At 55.0% G+C, this 16,953-nt stretch overlaps 1 protein-coding gene across 15 annotated transcripts in view; it reads left to right on the forward strand.

Moving 5' to 3' along the window:
• The window catches only part of AFDN (afadin, adherens junction formation factor), a 113,638-nt gene extending 98,017 nt beyond the window's left edge, over nt 1-15,621 (forward strand). For 6 of the 15 annotated variants that reach the window (XM_059889991.1, XM_059889994.1, XM_059889993.1 and 3 more), the window contains 7 exons: nt 1,025-1,933; nt 3,836-3,871; nt 6,203-6,250; nt 8,605-8,739; nt 10,944-11,208; nt 12,853-12,937; nt 13,726-15,621. In XM_059889991.1, the coding sequence (XP_059745974.1) occupies nt 1,025-1,933; nt 3,836-3,871; nt 6,203-6,250; nt 8,605-8,739; nt 10,944-11,208; nt 12,853-12,937; nt 13,726-13,879 (1,632 nt within the window). In that variant the 3' untranslated portion in view covers nt 13,880-15,621. The remainder of the gene's footprint in view (nt 1-1,024; nt 1,934-3,835; nt 3,872-6,202; nt 6,251-8,604; nt 8,740-10,943; nt 11,209-12,852; nt 12,938-13,725) is intronic. The other 9 variants (XM_024997147.2, XM_059890000.1, XM_059890001.1 and 6 more) reach the window with 5 other exon arrangements.
• The last annotated feature ends 1,332 nt before the right edge of the window (nt 15,622-16,953 follow it).

Here is a 16,953-nt window from a genome sequence, read left to right on the forward strand (position 1 = left end):
CCTGAGAGCCGGGACGGCGTCCATGCACATGGCTGTTCCGCGCCTGGGGAAGCAGAGAAGATCCCGGTCCTGCCGGTGGGGCTGAAGCTGCGGGCAGGAAGCCGGCGGCCGGAGGAGCAGGCAGGGCGCTGGGCACCGGTGCCGCTGATCAGGGCCGGGCCTCGCGCTATGTACGGGGCACGTGGCAGCTTCTGGCGGACAGGCAGGGTTACCACAGAGAAGGGCTTTCGGGGCCAACCCCAGGGCCTGGGATTTTATGAAGTTAGCAGGTAACTTGGATAACCATCCATGCTTACTGGGAGTGGGCCCCAGCCGCCTCCCCGCCTGTGCGGATGCACCCAGCCCTGCCACCACACCTGCCCCCACACACACCCCCACCCCCGCTCCCGGTTTCTGCCGCAGGGAGGTGGCTGTGGCCCCGTCAAGTGGAAGTTGAGCAGGGTGGGGCTGTCGGGGGTGTTTGCATGTGTGAAAGGTGACCGTCCACCCTGAGAGATTGGGGAAAGAAGTTAAATGTTCGCATAAAAGTAGACACAGCCTAGGCTTGGTGACAATCACGTGCCCCACTAATTCAGAGGGACTGTCCTCCTGGGATCTCAGCGGTGGGGAGACGGTCCTGCTGGGCCTGGAAGGGGCAGGGGTGTCTGCAGTCCACTCTCTCACTTCAGGTGCTGGGGGGTGTGGGGCGGAGGCAGTCGCCCCGCTTGTCCTGGGATCACAGCGGTCGGGAGACTCCAGTTGAGCTGGGTCCGGCCAGGCCTGGAAGGCAGGGAGGGGTGTCTGCCGCCTCGGACTCACGGTGCCAGTCCAGTCGCTCAGTTCAGGCGCGGGCTCCTGCTGCACCCCGTCTGCCCCGGGGGTTGTGGGGCGGAGGCAGCCGCCGCTTGTGCTGGCATGGGAGTGGCGGGATGGCCCCTGCGCGGGCCTCGCTGCGGTTTCTCAGACGCCCGCTTCTCCTGGGAGGAACCTCGGGGAGTCTCTGGCTGCCCGGGGCTGAGGCATGCGCGCCCCTGTCTCACTCCAGCGTGTGACCCGCTCCCAGGAGGAGCTCCGCGAGGACGCCTACCACCCCGAGCGGCAGCGGCCGGAGGCAGCCGCGGATCGCAGGTCGGATGGCAGCGACGCCTGGCCCACCCAGGGCTCATCACTGGGTTCCGGCGCGTCCAGCCAGGAGCACCTGGGGCCCCCCTCCAAGGCGGGCACCCCCGCCTCCACGCTCACCAAGAGCGGCCCCGGGCGCTGGAAGACCCCGGCCGCCTCCCCGCCCATGCGGACCGACCCGGCCCTGCCGCCACCGCCGCCCCCCGGGTCCTACGCCGGGGAGGCTGACGCGGACGCGGACTCGCCCCCGCCTCCCGCCGCCACCGCCGCCGGCCAGGCGCAGGCGGCCGCCGAGCGCAAGAAACGAGAGGAGCAGCAGCGCTGGTACGAGAAGGAAAAAGCGCGCCTGGACGAGGAGCGCGAGCGCCGGCGCCGGGAGCAGGAGCGCCGGCTGGGCCAGCTGCGCGCGCCCGCGCCGCCCCCCGCGCCCGCCCGCGCGCCCGACACGGTGATCCGCGAGCTGCAGCCGCAGCAGCAGCCGCGTACCATCGAGCGCAGGGACCTGCAGTACATCACGGTCAGCAGGGAGGAGCTGGCCTCCGGAGACAGCCTGTCCCCCGACCCCTGGAAGCGCGATGCGCGCGAGAAGTTGGAGAAGCAGCAGCAGCTGCACATCGTGGACCTGCTGAGCCGCGAGATCCAGGAGCTGCAGGGCAAGGCCGAGCGCTCGGCCGAGGAGAGCGACCGGCTGCGCAAGCTGCTGCTGGAGTGGCAGTTCCAGAAGCGGCTGCAGGAGTCCAAGCAGAAGGACGAGGACGACGAGGAGGAGGAGGACGATGACGTGGACACCGTGCTGCTCATGCAGCGCCTGGAGGCCGAGCGCAGAGCGCGGGTAACGGGCCGGGCGGGCGGGTGGGCGGGCGCCTTGCTGGAGCTGTGTCCCCGGGGACCAGGGCGAGCTGCTCCCAAGACGAGCCGTTCCTGCGGTGCACGGGGCACTGAACCATTGCTTCAGCTCTCTCGCCAGCGTTGGTGGAGACCAGTTACTTAATAGCCAGTGGTCACCGTGATGGGGGGTGGTGGCTGAAATGGCCGGAGAGTCAGGGTCTCTCTGGCTGGGTGGGCCAGACTCTTAACTGCCCGGCTGCACTCCTGGAGCAGGAAAGCCTCTGACAGCAGCACCAGGCCGCGTGCCCGCGGTGCAAACGGGCGGCCCCTGGTCTCCACCATGCGGGCTCCCTGGGGTCCCGGAGGGCCGGGGTGGGGCTGAGCACAACCGCAGAGTCAAGTGTGTTGTCACCCCCAGGAACAGACTCTGCGGTTGTCACACTGATGAGGGGTGTCACTAAACCAGCGAGCATTGTTTCAGTGGCAGTGTAAAGGGACTGAGAACGCAGGACTCCGAGTTTTCCATTTTATGAAAGTGACTTCTGTTGCCTTGGTATCACATGAGAGAAGAAAGTAAAATCCGTACTAGTTTAGGGCAGTGTAGACTTAAAATGCCAAGTCTAACCTCCTGTGTCGCCCTCTCAGGAGAGCTGCTGACGGAGAAGCGCTTACTGGCGCTGATTCGCAGCACATGCTAGTGAGCCTTTTATGTTGACGAATTTTAGCGATTTTTTTTTTTTTAGTATAATGCAGTATTGCGAGAAAAGACAGCAAAGGGCATGTCCTTTTTGTCTTTGGATTTTGTTTCTAATTCCCCCTCTGATGCCGTCTGTACTGGAGACCGGAACCAGTGGCTGTGCTGTCAGACCCTCAAATCTTTCCAGCTTAGGATGAAATTCAGCCCTAGACCCTTGGCAGAGAGTGCCCTGAGTGGGCAGTGTGGGCCCTTAAGGCCTGGGACGTCACCGCGTACGTTTCTAGTTAGATACATGTTAGCAGACGGACATGCATATGACTTAGTCCAAAACTCAGCTGGAATCTCTCTTGAGAAACTTGTTTCATAAACAAAGATCTAAATGTTAACTATTACACTATTAGGTAAGTCATCAGGAGTACACCTCCTCAAGAAAGACTGTTTCCTTTGACAGAGCAGCTGTTTGATGAGTAATTGCTTGGAGCATAAGACTCCTTTGAGCTGTCCCCACCTTCTGCCTAGCGCCCTGGCCCTGTCTGTGGGTGGTGAGCTGTGTGCCCGTCACAGCTGCCACGCCTGCAGCACCCAGTCCTAGGGGACGCACTGCAGGCGGACCCGGCATGGCTGCTGTGGCCGTGGCCCTGGGCTCTGCCCCACACGAGGAAGAAGGCTTACTCTGAGCCTAAAGCTGAGGCTCATGGTAAACAAGTGGGCATGATTAAATTTATTGCTTAGTGAAAAGTTAGAAACCACATTGTAATATTTCTACACTCATTCTTTTCTCTGAAAACTAAATTTTTATTGAGGGTCTATCAGTTTTTCCAAGTGATTAAAACGCTGAATATTTCAAAGCCTTTTAGTATGAATCATGCTATTTAGAAAGTTCTTTATGATAATTTAGTTAAGAATATCTGTTTATCATTAATTATGTTGAGATTAAGATCTTAGTCTCCAAGTGAGAGTGCTAAGGGAAAGTTTACTTTTTCAGTTTCTGTGTGTCTTGCTAATGAAGCTCAAGTATTTAACACCATGTGGGCACTTTTCTGTTTCTGGGCACTAGAAGTCAGTCTAGTCTTGACTTCTCTCCTGGGCTGTCCTCAAGCACGGATGAAGCATGAGAACCGCAGGCGTGCTGATGGCGGATCCAGGTCCTAACGGAGCCTGTTTTTCACACTTCATCTTTCTTTTTTTTTCCTTCTCTGTTACCTGCAGCAGACTGCTATGCCAGCAATCTCTGTTCTAGATTTGGTATGTTCCTGTTTCTTTCCCTTGGGTACCTTTTTCCTGTCTGATTTCCTCTTTTCCTTTAGTGGTGGTGGTTTTATGTTTTCAGTAGATCTGGTCCTAGGGGTGTCCTAGATCAGGACCTGTATGTAGCTCCCTGACTCTGGAAGCATGCCTTTCAATGTGTTTAGATGTAGTTATCCTTTGCTCTTCTCTGTTAATTTTAAGTGTTACTTACTGTTTGTTTTTGGTTTTGACCTTTACTCAGCTTTAGTCCTAAAGTTCATACTGTATATTCCTGTGTACTCAAAAACACAGAGCAAACTGCAGTGAGGAGTGACTCACTCTTGCTACATTAGAAGTCCATTTTAACTATCATCAGACGCTTAGTTCCACTGGTTCCGACATTGTTTGCCAATTAGGATGTAACTGTCTCTTGGTAGAGAAAGAGGAATTTCTAGTAAACATTACTCTGTTTTCTTTAATATCACATGAGTTTAACTTACCAGCCATGCCAGTTCGTTGCTGAAAAACACTCCTTACAAAAAACACAGTCACATTGTGCAGTAACCGTGGTGTGTCTCACGTCCACGCTGGGGAGACTGAGTGGGTTGTAATAGTGTGCACTGTGCTTGAGGACTGGATTTCCGTCACTTATGTTCTTACCAGGATGGCGATACTGACTCTTAAATAGCCTTTATTGCTGGTCAACTTTTAAATGATGCAAGGCCAGATCTAACCATCCTTTGAGAAGACTCTGAATCCAGGCTTGACTTTAATGGCCTTTCCCCAAACAGCAGCCCTCCTTTTTTCGTTCTGTTTTGCTTTTTGAATTTAAATATCCCGGTGGCAGTGTCACTGCAAAGGGGAACCCCCTCCTCTCCTTGGTGACTGAAAGGCGTGTCTTCTAAGCTTGACTTTTTCTTCCATGTGAGACAGAGATAGGAAGCGTGCTTCTCTCTGCCTCTGTGTGTGTTAAGGTGTCCGTGGATGGAGGAAGGGGGGAGCACCAGTCACCTCCCGTTGTTTCTCCACTTACCATGTCCTTATCACACGCGTGAGGGCTGGGCTGGCCTGGGACCCCAAGAGAGTCCCATGTCTGTGGGGTGTGTGACAGCTGAGTCACAATTTGTTAGGATGGGGTGCACTGAGATATTTGTTTCAAAGGACTAGTTCAGGGTTTTTCTTTGTTTCTTTAAAGATAATTATTTCTAGTGTTAATATTGACTGTGGGCATCAGGTTTCTTAGCCTGATTACCCTGAAGGTGTTAATGTTATCGCTGAGTTCTTGCCGTGTCCCCAGGGCAGACTCTGCCCCTGGGGACATGGCGTGGCTGCTGGTGTAGGACCCTCCCTGTGCTGGTTGCTATGGTGACAAGAGAAGCAGGCTCTCCGTGTCCATTGCTCCCTCCATCCACGCCTGCTGCCTCTAGGCCCACGGCCCACGCACCCCGCCTGCACTCCATCCTGTGTCTCCCACCCTGGACTCCTTTGCACACGCGCCTACCTGACCGCTTTGCACCTGTTCTGAGCTGACTCCCCCTCCCCGACTCTGCCCTGGTGCGCTGCCTCCAGCTGCAGGAGTCTGCATGGTGTGCGGGGAGCTCCACCTCGGGCTCTCTCCGCAGCCAGTGTCTCGGCAGCTGGAGGCTTGCCTTGGAGCTCTGGGTCCGAGTATCTTCCTTCTGCTGAAGAGAAGGGGAAGGGAGCCCTGCAGGCTGAGGGCGAGCGCTGCGTCACCCAGTGAGGGACCGCCCCTCCTCCCCAGCAGCCGCCCCCCAACCCGGAGCAGATTCCTCTGCGAAAGGAGGCAGGAGCTGCATTTGCCAGGATGGGACCCAAAGTCCCGGCCTAATAATTGGCTAATCAGGATGATTCATCTTTATTGGGGCCCTATGAAATTCTTTAGAGTGAATATTTTTAATGGGTAGGAGCATAAGCAGACAAGGCCCGAGGAGAGAGAGGTTTCTTACAGGTCGTGTGCTTGTAGTTGCTTTTCAGAGAAAATGTCAAAAAGCAGGGCGTATTTTGACCCTGTTTCATACTCAGATATTTCAGTGTGATTGTCTGCCTTAATGGGATTTCTGTTGTAAATTAAAGATGTAATAAATTAGTGTATTTTTGTGGTACAAAAATATAAACAGAAATCTCAGCATACTGTTTTTTTTTTAACCCCTGAAAATACCTTTCTGGGAAATGTGGGCTGCACCAGTGTTGTAAGAAGTTGGTTTAGGCTTGCATCCTGCTTTTAAATCCCAGCATGATGGTTGGTTTCAGTGACTGTGGTCTGGGCTGGGCTGACTCTCTGTAAGAATTACTGTTTGATCTGTTGAGATGTTGTTTCCCCCAATACAGCTTCCTGCCAGGCTGTTTTGGTGGCGTGCGACTTCTCCATCCTTCAGGGTAAAACAGCAAGCTCGTCTTCTCTCCATTTAGCTGCAGTGTTTATGCATGCGGTTTGTCATTGATGCTCAGAGTCAGTAACTTTCTGACTTAATTTGAGGTGTCCTCTAACTGTTGTGAAACGTGAGTCAACTATACAGTTCAGTGTAGCATCTGGGTCTGTTGTTCGGGGCAGATGAGGAGATTGTGTTCTCATTTATGTGTTTTGGGTTTTTAGTTTGTTGTTTGCTTGTTTTTTGAGTAAAGCAGAATATTTGTGAAAAACAAAAGTTTGTTTTGAAAATGAAAATAACCAAAACAGCTTAGCAAATAGTGGAAAGAAAACTGCCTTAGTTATAATAGCACTGGTTCACTCGCTGCTTTAAAAATAGAAACCAGTGAACTGGGTACAGGGAGAAGGCTCCTTGCTTATGCCATCAGGATTTAGAAGAGGAAGGTTTTTAAGAGAAAAGTGCTTGCTTTTTAGATTTAGTAGTTGTGAGAATTGAAATTATTCTGACTTCTTAAAATTATACTTCTTTTTAACGTGAAAGGATTCATTCGCGGGTTCAGTGTATATGGTTATTCTTGCTCAGAACTTGTTTTTAATTAGATGTAGGAAAGGTAAGACATAATGAGTTGGTTTGTATTTTGTCAGGTAACAGAAGGGTCTCTGTTGCATTCTTGCAGTTTTACCTTCTTCCATACGCTGTCTTTCTGGAGATACTTAGGGATCAGTTGCTGTTTCATTTTGTCCCTCTTACTTGGGAGCTGTTTCCCATATCTGTGCGACGCCTCCTCCTCTGGTGCTGCAGACCTTCCAGAGAGCTGGTCCCGGCTACGGGCTGTCTCTGCACCTCCACGGAGCGGGCACTTCTGCCAGCTTCTCGTTGGGGTAGGGAGCTAGGGGGCTATGCGTGCTAGCCCAGCCCAGGTCTGTGGTGCAAAAGAAGAAGTCCGCATCCTCCTAGGCTGTGACAGCAGAAGTCGACCTGACAGAAAGAGTCTGTTCTCTGCCAGTCGCACGTGCTTTTCCGCGTCCCTTGACGGGTCCCTTGAGGCATTTTCCTCCTGTAGCGTATAGGAGGTGTGACTGGGAGACTGAAGGAGCTGAAAGCCAGGTACAATACATCTTAGGACTTTGAAGATGTCCTTAAGAATTTGAATGGTATGAAGGAGAGAGATTAAATTTGTATTGTTTGAAAAAGACAGACCCTGAAAAACAAAGAATTGGAAGCTGTCAGGTGGTGAGTTTGAGAAGAGCAGCCATGCTTTTTGACGAGCAGTTACCTGAAAACGGCATGCACTGGTGGGAGGTGGACTTGGGGCCCCCAGACCCTGGAGGCGTTCAGACACGGTGCACATTACTTGGCAGAGGTGGAGCAGGAGAGAGTGAGAATAAGGTTTGTCTTAAATTTCAGGCTCAGATTCTGTAAATCAGCATCTAGGGGACAACCGAGCTGGGGAGGGATTCTTCCGTCCAGGATAGGACCCAGAGGGAGTGCATGGCAAAGGGCCAGGACACAAGGAGAGCTGGAAACCTGGTCCCAGAGACTAGGCAGGTGGCCCGCCCCCCCGAGCCCCCAGCCCACCCCGCCAAGCGGCTGGGCCCACCTACCAGGGCCAGGAGTGCAGGCGAGCTCCTTCACCTTCATGGTGGCACTTGGTGAGGGGCACAGGCAGGAGGAGGCCCAGGCTTTCGTGGTTCCGCATGCCAGGGTCCGACTGCTGGCGGCCACGCGCTGGTGTGCGCGTTTGTTCTAGTATAAGCGTCACGCCTGCTGCTGTGTGAGTGTGTAGGATACACCTCTGAGGTTCTGGAGGGCGGGGACAGCTGTGAGGTGGCACTGCGTGACCTGGCCTGCTGTCTGTGCTCAGCTGTGCGTGTGTCGTGTGTGCGCGGTGTCTGCTGCCTGCGTGTGTGTTGTGTGCGCGCACGTGTCGAGTGCCACGTGCGTGTGTCTGGCCGAGCGTGTGTCGTGTGCGCGCTGTGTGTGCCGTGTCTGGGCCGTGCTGTGCTGAGTGTCGTGTGCACGTGTGCTGTGTCATGTGCGTGTGTGTTCGTATCCAGTGTCATTTGCGTGTGCATCTGTCGGCCGTGCTGTTTGTCGTGTGCGCGTGTCTGAGGGCCGTGCGCGTCTGTCGGCCGTGCACATGTGTCTCAGCCGTGCGCGTGTCGTATGTGCATATTCATCAGTCGTGCATGTGTGCCGTGTGCGTGTGTTGCGTCTGTCCGGCCGTGCGCGTGCACGTGTGTCTAGGCTGCGCGCGCGCGCACGTCCGTAGGCCATGCGGGTGTCCGCCGGCCGTGCGCATGTCCGTCGGCCGTGGGCGTTCCCTGGTCGGGGCGCGGGCTGACGGGCCCCTGTCGTCAGTTGCAGGATGAGGAGCGGCGGCGGCAGCAGCAGCTGGAGGAGATGCGGACACGGGAGGCGGAGGAGCGCGCGCGGCAGGAGGAGCAGCGGCGCCGGCAGGAGGACGAGCGGGTCAGGCGCGAGGCCGAAGACAAGGTCCTGGTCCTCTGAGGGCTGCGGCCCGCGCACGGGCGGGGCAGGGCGGCGGGCAGGGCCGCCCCCGCGCCGGCCGCCCGCCCGGCCCGCAGACCGGCCCCCCACCGCCGTCTTCGGGGCTCGTCCCTCCGGCCTGCGGACCGTGGGGCCTGTGCGGCCGCGCTGGGTGGTGTCCGGCCGGTCGCCGGGAAGTGGTCGCGTTGGGGTCGGGCCTAGGGAAGGACAGGAGCCTAGGAGGACAAACAGGATCTCGAGTCGATTCTTTACGAAAGTCACCTGATTCTGGCCAGTGGCCTACAGAAAACACAGCACAAGGGGTTTCCGTTCCACTTAGTGTGTTCACGGGTAGATAGTCACGTTGTTGTTTGTCTCCAGGGGTCAGGGAACCCTTTTAATCAGGTCTTAACCTGACCACACGTGACGTAATCTGAGCAGGGAGTGCAGAGCCCACCTCTGGGCGCACTGCCAGCCCTGGGCTCGCTGCCGGAGCTCAGGAGCCAGGGACAGGGTACTAGCGGTGCCGCGGTCCACATGGTCCCTTCCGTGCAGGCGGGAGCGCCTGGCCGCAGGGAGCCACGTGGGCTCCGGGGGTGGCAGGGCGAGCAGGGCAGGCCCGTGGCGCGTGCGTGTGCGGCCCCTCCACCTCCCCGACCCCGAGCGTTTGGTGGGGCCTGGGCAGTTGCGAGGTGCCCAGAGCGTCTGGGCTTCGGGAAGACCCCGTGTGCTTCAGTGAGCCCTGGGAGGAGGTGGACCTTCACAGTCTGAGCCCCCAGTCCCGGTTCTGCGGTGTCCACTTCCCCTGTGCCTCCGGCCACCTGGAAGCAGCGCCGTGGGGAGACGGCCGGGCCTGTTCTCCACGTGGGGAAACTCTCGTCATTGGGTTTTTTTTTGCAGCGTGCATTCTCACAGCTTGTGGTTACGTCAGATGCACTTGTGTTTGGGTACCTGCTTCCATGACTGCTCCATGCAAAAAGAAGCCAGATAAACTGTTTTTATATAGAATGTCCAAAATGGGGGGGCTTGCTCTGTCACCGGAGGACCACGCACCTGTCCGGCAGAACGACGTCATGTGGCTGTGTCTGCTCTTAACGTAACTGAAGGATGAGCCGTGGTCTCTCCCTGAAGTGTCACCATGCGAGTGGTGTTCGTGGAGCGCTAGGCCTCCCGACGGCTCTGCTCAGAGTCCGCAGAGCTCGTTCAGATTGGATCTCCTCTGTAAGGGAACGCTCATTCTGTGTGGAAATAAGATGAAAGTGCTTTTCCTTCCGGATGGCTCAGCATAGCGTGAAAAGTGGTCAGGGCCGCGACGAGGCTGGCGTGTGTGCTGGCGCGTTCCCCCGCCCCTGGAAGGCAGAGCTCTGACTGTGTGTGCTCAGTCTGTGTGTGTGTATGCGCGCACGTGCGTGTGGAGTGGGGGGCGGCCAAAGCGTGCACGGTGACGCGAGGACTGGAAGCTCTGCCCCTGATGCCAGCAGCTGCGCGCCGCTGGCTGCCCCAGGTGCGTGGGTTTAAAGTCTGCAGCCCCGAGCCCACCTCAGCTTAAGGCAGGTGGTCCTGTTTGGTCTTTCCACTGCTTTCTTCGCTTTTATTCTTGGGTTCTGGAACCGTTGTCAATCTTTAACAAAACTGTGCTGTTACCCTTTTCAATGTTAAATTAACGCTGTCAACTGTAGTTTGCGCACCTAGATGTACGTCAGAAGAAATGTACAGTATGTGTCGAAATACACTGGACTGTCCGCCGCTGTTGCTCTTGTGCCTGGCTCTCCGATTTCCTGTCTGGCAGGGAGACACACACTCAGGGCTGGGGGGGCGCGTGTTCACTGGTGGTCACCTTGGGAAGAGACAGTGTGGTTTCCTGTTATTTTCCCCTTTGGTCACTGGAAACGAGCGACTTAGGCCTGCCCTTCTTCCACGCACCCCGGGGCGGGGCGGGGGCTGGCCCTCCGCAGGTGCCAGTCAGAGCCTAGTTATGGTTCGGTTTTGTCTTTAAACTCAGGAGCGACAGGTAAGTGGAAATCCCACTGAAAGCAGGAGAGGCGCCCAGGGTTCGTTCCTGCTTCCGCCTGGTTCTGTGTCAGCAGCTCCCTGTCCAGGCCCAGCTGCCCGCTGCCACGGCAGTCGCTGGCACTTGGGGGGACCCTGGGGCAGACCCCCCCCCCCCCCCCCCGCTGCCCGCTGACCTGCCCTCTGTCTCCCGGCCACAGAGGCGGCAGGAGGACGGCTACTACAGCCGCCTGGAGGCCGAGCGGCGCCGACAGCATGAGGAGGCCGAGCGCCGGCTGCTGGAGCCCGAGGAGCCGGGCCTGGGCCGCCCGCCACTCCCGCGCGGCTATGAGCCCGCCGGCCCGCCGCCACCGCCCCAGCGCACCGCCTCCTACCTGCAGACGCAGGCCTTCTCCCCGGACGCCCTCTACACCGCCAAGTTCGTGGCCTACAATGAGGAGGAGGACGAGGACGAAGAGCCGGCAGGTCAGGACAGGCCCTCCGGGCGGAGGGCGCGCCCGGTCTCAGATGGCATCTTCCTCGCCGGCCCATTCCGGCCGCCCCCGCCCGGCGCCAGCAGGACCGGGCCCAGGGCCGGCTCGCCCCCGCCCCCTCCCTCCAAACCCGGCCCCGCCCGGCCCAACCACTCCAGAGGTCGAGGTAAAGCCGGGGCGGCCCAGCCCCCCACCGCCTGCCCGACCAGGGCGCCCTCACTAGCGTGTCCCCTCTGATCAGCACTGGCTTTGGAATCCGGATCCGATCACGGCGTGGGGGGTGATTCCTGTCTGTGCTCCTCCAACTCCCGTTTCTCCAATCTGTGGGCGGCACTCAGCCCAGACTGTCTGATACTCTGATCAAAAATTCTGAAAATTTTCAACAATTGATTTTTACTAGTGGCAACAAGCAAGCATTCCTCAATCAAAACTCAAAAGATGAAACACAACGTTTTTAAGGCAAATTTAAGAAAAAACATAGAATTAAAATGGAAAGTTTTTCCCTCTGCCAATAATTTATCAAGAGAGGTCTTTCTGTTTCATCTTTGAGTCTTGGCGGAGGACCCCTCCTGTGCCCTGGCTGTGGGTACCCCAGCTGACTCACGAGCAAGACGCAGTGCCAGGAGGGGTGCCGGGATGCACCCCACACGGCCGTGGAAAAGACACCTCTTTATAAGGGAGCAAAGAAGCATAGGCTCATCGCTGCCACCTGTGCAGAAGGGTCACTTTAGCCCTGACGTGCTGTGGTCCCTCCTGGCCTGTTGAGCCCAGTGTGCAGCACCGTCCGTGTTTGCTGAGTGTTTGGAGCGTGTATCACCCTGACCTGGGTTATGATCTCCGAAGTGTGCGATTTTCTTGCTGACACTGCGGTTCACAGACGCACACTAGCACTGATGGGCTGCACTGCGATTTTGCCCGTCTTCATTAGCGCACTTGTATTGGGACGCGTCTAACGCTTTTACGGGCGTCACCTTTTTTGATCTTGGGCAGCACTCTTCAGTAAATGGGCAGGTGGCGTCACTCACCCACAGTTACTGGCCAACTGACCCGCAGCGCGGGGCCCCAGGCTAGGCGTCTGACAGTCACACCGTGCTGCCTCGGGCCTCGTTTCTGGTCAGTGATTTTGTGTCTGCGGCATTAGTATCAGACCTTAGGGAGTTTTAGGACTTCTTCCCACCACCCCCCCCAAATGTTTTAAGAATTATAGCCATTTATTTTGTGGGGAGAATTCAGTAACTGCTCTGAAAAAGAACATTTGCTCCCTGTGATCCACTGAGAAAGTTCTTCGTGTCAGGGTATCTGAAAAATTTTGCCATCTGTGGATTTTTATTGTGAATTCATGTCAGTTACACATTTTACCTGATTTGAACTTTCTAGTTATTACTCCCTTAGACTTAACGTTTCCCCTAATAGTAAGGCCGAGGGCCAGGTTCTCAGCACCTGCAAGGGCCGTGAGGGGGTTGCTCAGGCCACCCAGGGATGTGGTTTCCATTGAGTGTCTGCCACTGACTCGAAGAGCCTTTCGCTGCTTCTTCTTCAGGACTTAGGAGGTCCTGAGCACTGCATCTTCATCATGAGTGTGGTTCTGGAAATAGCGCAGGTACTTTAACTGTGACTTTTTCTTTTTACGGAAAAGGAGCAAACTCTTACGTGGGACCTGCTGGGACAGTTTTTGGAGCCCATGATGTTTATCGGGACCCGAGAGAGAGACCGCCTAAGAGGTACTCGCTGAAGCTGTGCTGTGCGGCTGTCTCATGGTCACTGAGGGCGCTTTTCTTTTCTCGCACTACCTTTTGTGAGGCTGGACTCAAATTTCAGAGACTTGGTTGTCAGCTCAGGCGTTGCTCGCTGTACAGAGTTGTGTGAGCACAGAGGCTTTGTTTACTTGGTGTTGCTGGTATCGTTCTGCCTCGGGTGGTGCGCGGGCCCCAGGGTTTCTGGTGGGGACTGTGGAAGGAGCTGGACGCACTGCCGTCTGCGTCCACCCAGAGGAGCAAGATGCCCCGGGTAAAGCCCCGGTGTCCTGCCGGACCACGCAGGGTCGCCCCCTGCAGTTCAGCAGACATCCTCAGCTAGGTGTAGTCAGAACTACTGATGCCCAAAGCGTTCTTACACATCTTTAATATCTCAGGGTAACTTGTTACCACTGTCCGTTAGTATGTTGATAGAGGCCTGTCAGATGCAGGTAGGGCTCATTAAAGTGCTGGATTTGAAAACTGTACCTCTTCAGTTAAACTTAATTGCTAAGGATTGTCTGCTTGCTAACACTGATGTTACTAGCTTTTTGAGAGTTGGGTGTGACTGGAGAAAGTGAACATTAATTAAGGAGAACACTGTGCCCTTTCCCATATGGGTTTGAATACATCCCCGGCAGGGTTATGACGGAATGAAACAAAGAATGAGCCTCTCCCTTAGAAAGTTTTACCTAATTGCCTTTACGTGAGCCAAGCTACCTGCTGATGGGTGGTTTCCACTCTGAAAAATAACCCTGTGCCTGTCCCTCCTGCAGCCACGAAGCAGATGTCCCCGGGGGTCCCGGAGCCCCTGAAAACCTGACGTTCAGGGAGCGCCAGCGCCTTTTCTCCCAAGGCCACGATGTCTCCAATAAAGTCAAGGCCTCTCGCAAGTTAACAGAGCTGGAGAACGAGCTGAACACGAAGTAAGGTGGCCCTGTGCCCAGCCCGGCCCCTCGGGGTCCTGGTGACGGCGCCGCCTGAGGACCCAGGTCCCAGGGAGCCTGCTTCTGGAAGGCTTGGCATGTGGAAGAGTTCCATCACTAAGAAATCGCGCTTTACTTTCCCAAGAGGTTGTCATTTCTACAGTCTCTAGACACTGTCTTCTTAATGACCTGACTCCCAGGAAAGTAGCTTTCTGGTCAGTCTCTTTAGAGTCTGGGTTTGGAAAGGGGCAGAAGACGACCCTGAGATGTGTCTTCGCCCCCGTCTCCCCCCAAGGAGCGCAGAGAAGTCCTGTTTCTGTTCTTTTTCTAAAACTTGCTGTTCACTAATCAGAGTAGCTTGAACTCCGCAGACTGTCGTTCGCGCTATGTAGCGGCAGCTGCAGGAGGGTCAGCGTGGCCTCAGGGAGACGCGCGGACGTGCGCCTGCCAAGGAGTGCTGGCCTGCCGTGCCCGCAGCTGGGAGGCAGGCGGGCCTGAGCGTGACTGCTGCGGCGCCATCCCCACGGGCAGCCCTCCAAATCAGCTCTAGTGTTCGATTAAAACAAGTTTCTCCAAGAAGACAATTTTGAGGATTTAAGCTTAGAAAATTTTATTTTTATAAATACCAGATGATTATTATGCCAATAAGTCATTAGTGATTTTGAAGATGGCGCGTAAGTTAGAAAGTTAGCTAAATGTTTCAACTCTTCCAAGGGAATCTGTACAGGAGGATGTCTGCTAACATGTTGGCGTGAATGGGAACCAAAGTACCTGAGAAGGATGAGAGCTCAGTAGGCAACGCTCGCGCACGGCTGTCGCTCAGAAAGTTAAACTCAGAAGAGAACTGGATTTATACCGATCTGCTGTCAGGGAAGGAAGGGTCCATTGCGTATGGCATCTGTAACTGAAATACTGTAAGAGAGACTCGTGGCAGTTCAGGCTATTTTTTTACATTCGAATAGAGTTATTTAATTTTCATGTATTGAATTATTAGTTAGCACTGTCACTTCCTCAGCTGTGAATATGTGGCTGGTGTTGGGGAGACGGACCTCACTTTGTTTTATATTATGTGATGTTAAAACAGTCAGTGATTTTGTGATCATGAGCAGATTTTCTATCTGACAAGCCCTGCTGCGGCTCTAGGTGACGACTTCACCGTATTGTTCTCTTAACGATAGGTGTGTTAGGAAGATACGCACACTTCCAGAAGGGGGGGCGTCTGCCCTAGAAGTCACTTTCCTCAGAGCTGTGAGATAAGTCATTACAGCGCACGTGTACATATTTTCTGTGTCCGTCAGCGTTCGTATCTGGAAGTGTGCTTCTCTCATTTCCCTCGTCAAGTAAGAGAGTAAGCAGTTCTAAGTGTTTATGAAGGATCTGCATGCTTGCGCCTCCCGACGTCTCAGAACACTGGCAGCCTTACGGAGACTGAATCCACAGCTTCTTTAAAGAGAAAGATGCAGGTGAACTGTTATCCTGTTAATATATAGAAAACAACAGACACACATGAGTACATGCAAATACGTGTGAATATTTACACGCAGGGATATCTCTATGTGTGATTGTAAGCCCGTTCCCGTGGATGTGGCCGTCCTTGGACAATTAGGTCAAATGTGAATATGTGTAAAGTGCTTTTCATGACTGTGCGTTACTATGGAGACGACATCAGACCTGCTGTAGTTTTCCATTTCTACTGTATTTCATTTGCAGCCTATTTTTAATAAACTTTGTATGTATTTAAGGGTATTTGCTATCATATTAACAGTGTTCACAGACTCATTGGCAACAGAACCCCCCTTCTCGCCTCCCCTTCCCATCCACTCATCAGCCCACCGGGCATCACTGCTGTGACAGGCAGTGTCCCCAGACCCTGGGGACATCCCCTCTCCCGATCGCACAGACACGCGAGTGAAGGGTTCAAGTCCCTTTGGCTGCTGCTCGGACGCTCAGCCGCTGGGTGTCAGGCTATCCTCTGATCACCCCTTGTGTCAATAGGGTGCCCTTGTGACGTGCGTGAGGGCAGGGAGCCCCGTCCCTGCACCGAGGGGACACGTGTTTGGGTGTCTGTGTGTCCAGCTGGGGGTGGGGTGGGCTGGCGAGCGGGTACCCCCACAGCCATTCACCTTCACGGCCTCTGAGTGGGGCTGTCAGATTTCAAGAAAGACTTTGATGAAGGAATGGGGGGTCTCAGGTCGTAGAAACTCTGGAGATCACGCAGAGCCAGGGGTTACCACGCTGGAGGTGCAAGCATTCGTGTTTGGTGTATTATAACGCCCAGAAAGGAGGACAGACTTAGAGACCGTGTTAGCATTGCTTTGGTTTCATCCTCTGCTGCACGGCTCTGTTGCCCTTGTGGCAGGAATGGCTCTGCCCGTGGGGTCTGCGCTGGGCAGCTTTCCGGGGCAGCCATGGGGAAGGGGGCTCCTCCCTGCTCTGTGCATGGAAGGCTGGTCTCGGGGATTTACACATCTAAGGAAACACTCTGCCCCAGCAAAGCTGAGGTGGCATGACTTGCGGGAGGGAACTGTGCACAAAAAGTGAGCAGTTTCCATGCCTGCATCCGTGCAGCTCATCTAAACCCACACAACCCCAACAGACAGACGTGCCCGGTCGCTCAGTCGCGTCCAACTCTCTGCAACCCCATGGACTGCAGCCCACCAGGCTCCTCTGTCCACGGGGATTCTCTAGGCAGGAACACCGGAGTGGGTTGCCATACCCTCTTCCAGGAGTTCTTCCCGACCCAGGAATTGAACCACGGTCTTCTACATTGCGGTTGGATTCTTTTACCAGCTGAGCTACCCAGGAACATATCTGACTTGAAATTGGGATATAAAAGCCAACTCCTTGCACAGTTTTTTCAACAAATACACCTGATGAATGCCTACTCTGTGAGACCTGGCCACTAGATACTCCAAAGCAGAGTGGGAGACAGACGCGCTGTTCATTACATAAACCCAGTAACTGGATCTGGGTAAAGAGGATGTCTGGGCACTTGGCAGGTTTACCACAAGGACCCGCTACAATCATGGAGATGGCAGACTTAAGAAAACCGTCCTCCCTTTGGGAGAAAAGACCTCA

This window comes from Bos taurus, chromosome 9 (genome assembly GCF_002263795.3).
Source record: "Bos taurus isolate L1 Dominette 01449 registration number 42190680 breed Hereford chromosome 9, ARS-UCD2.0, whole genome shotgun sequence".
Taxonomy (NCBI): Eukaryota; Metazoa; Chordata; class Mammalia; order Artiodactyla; family Bovidae; genus Bos; species Bos taurus.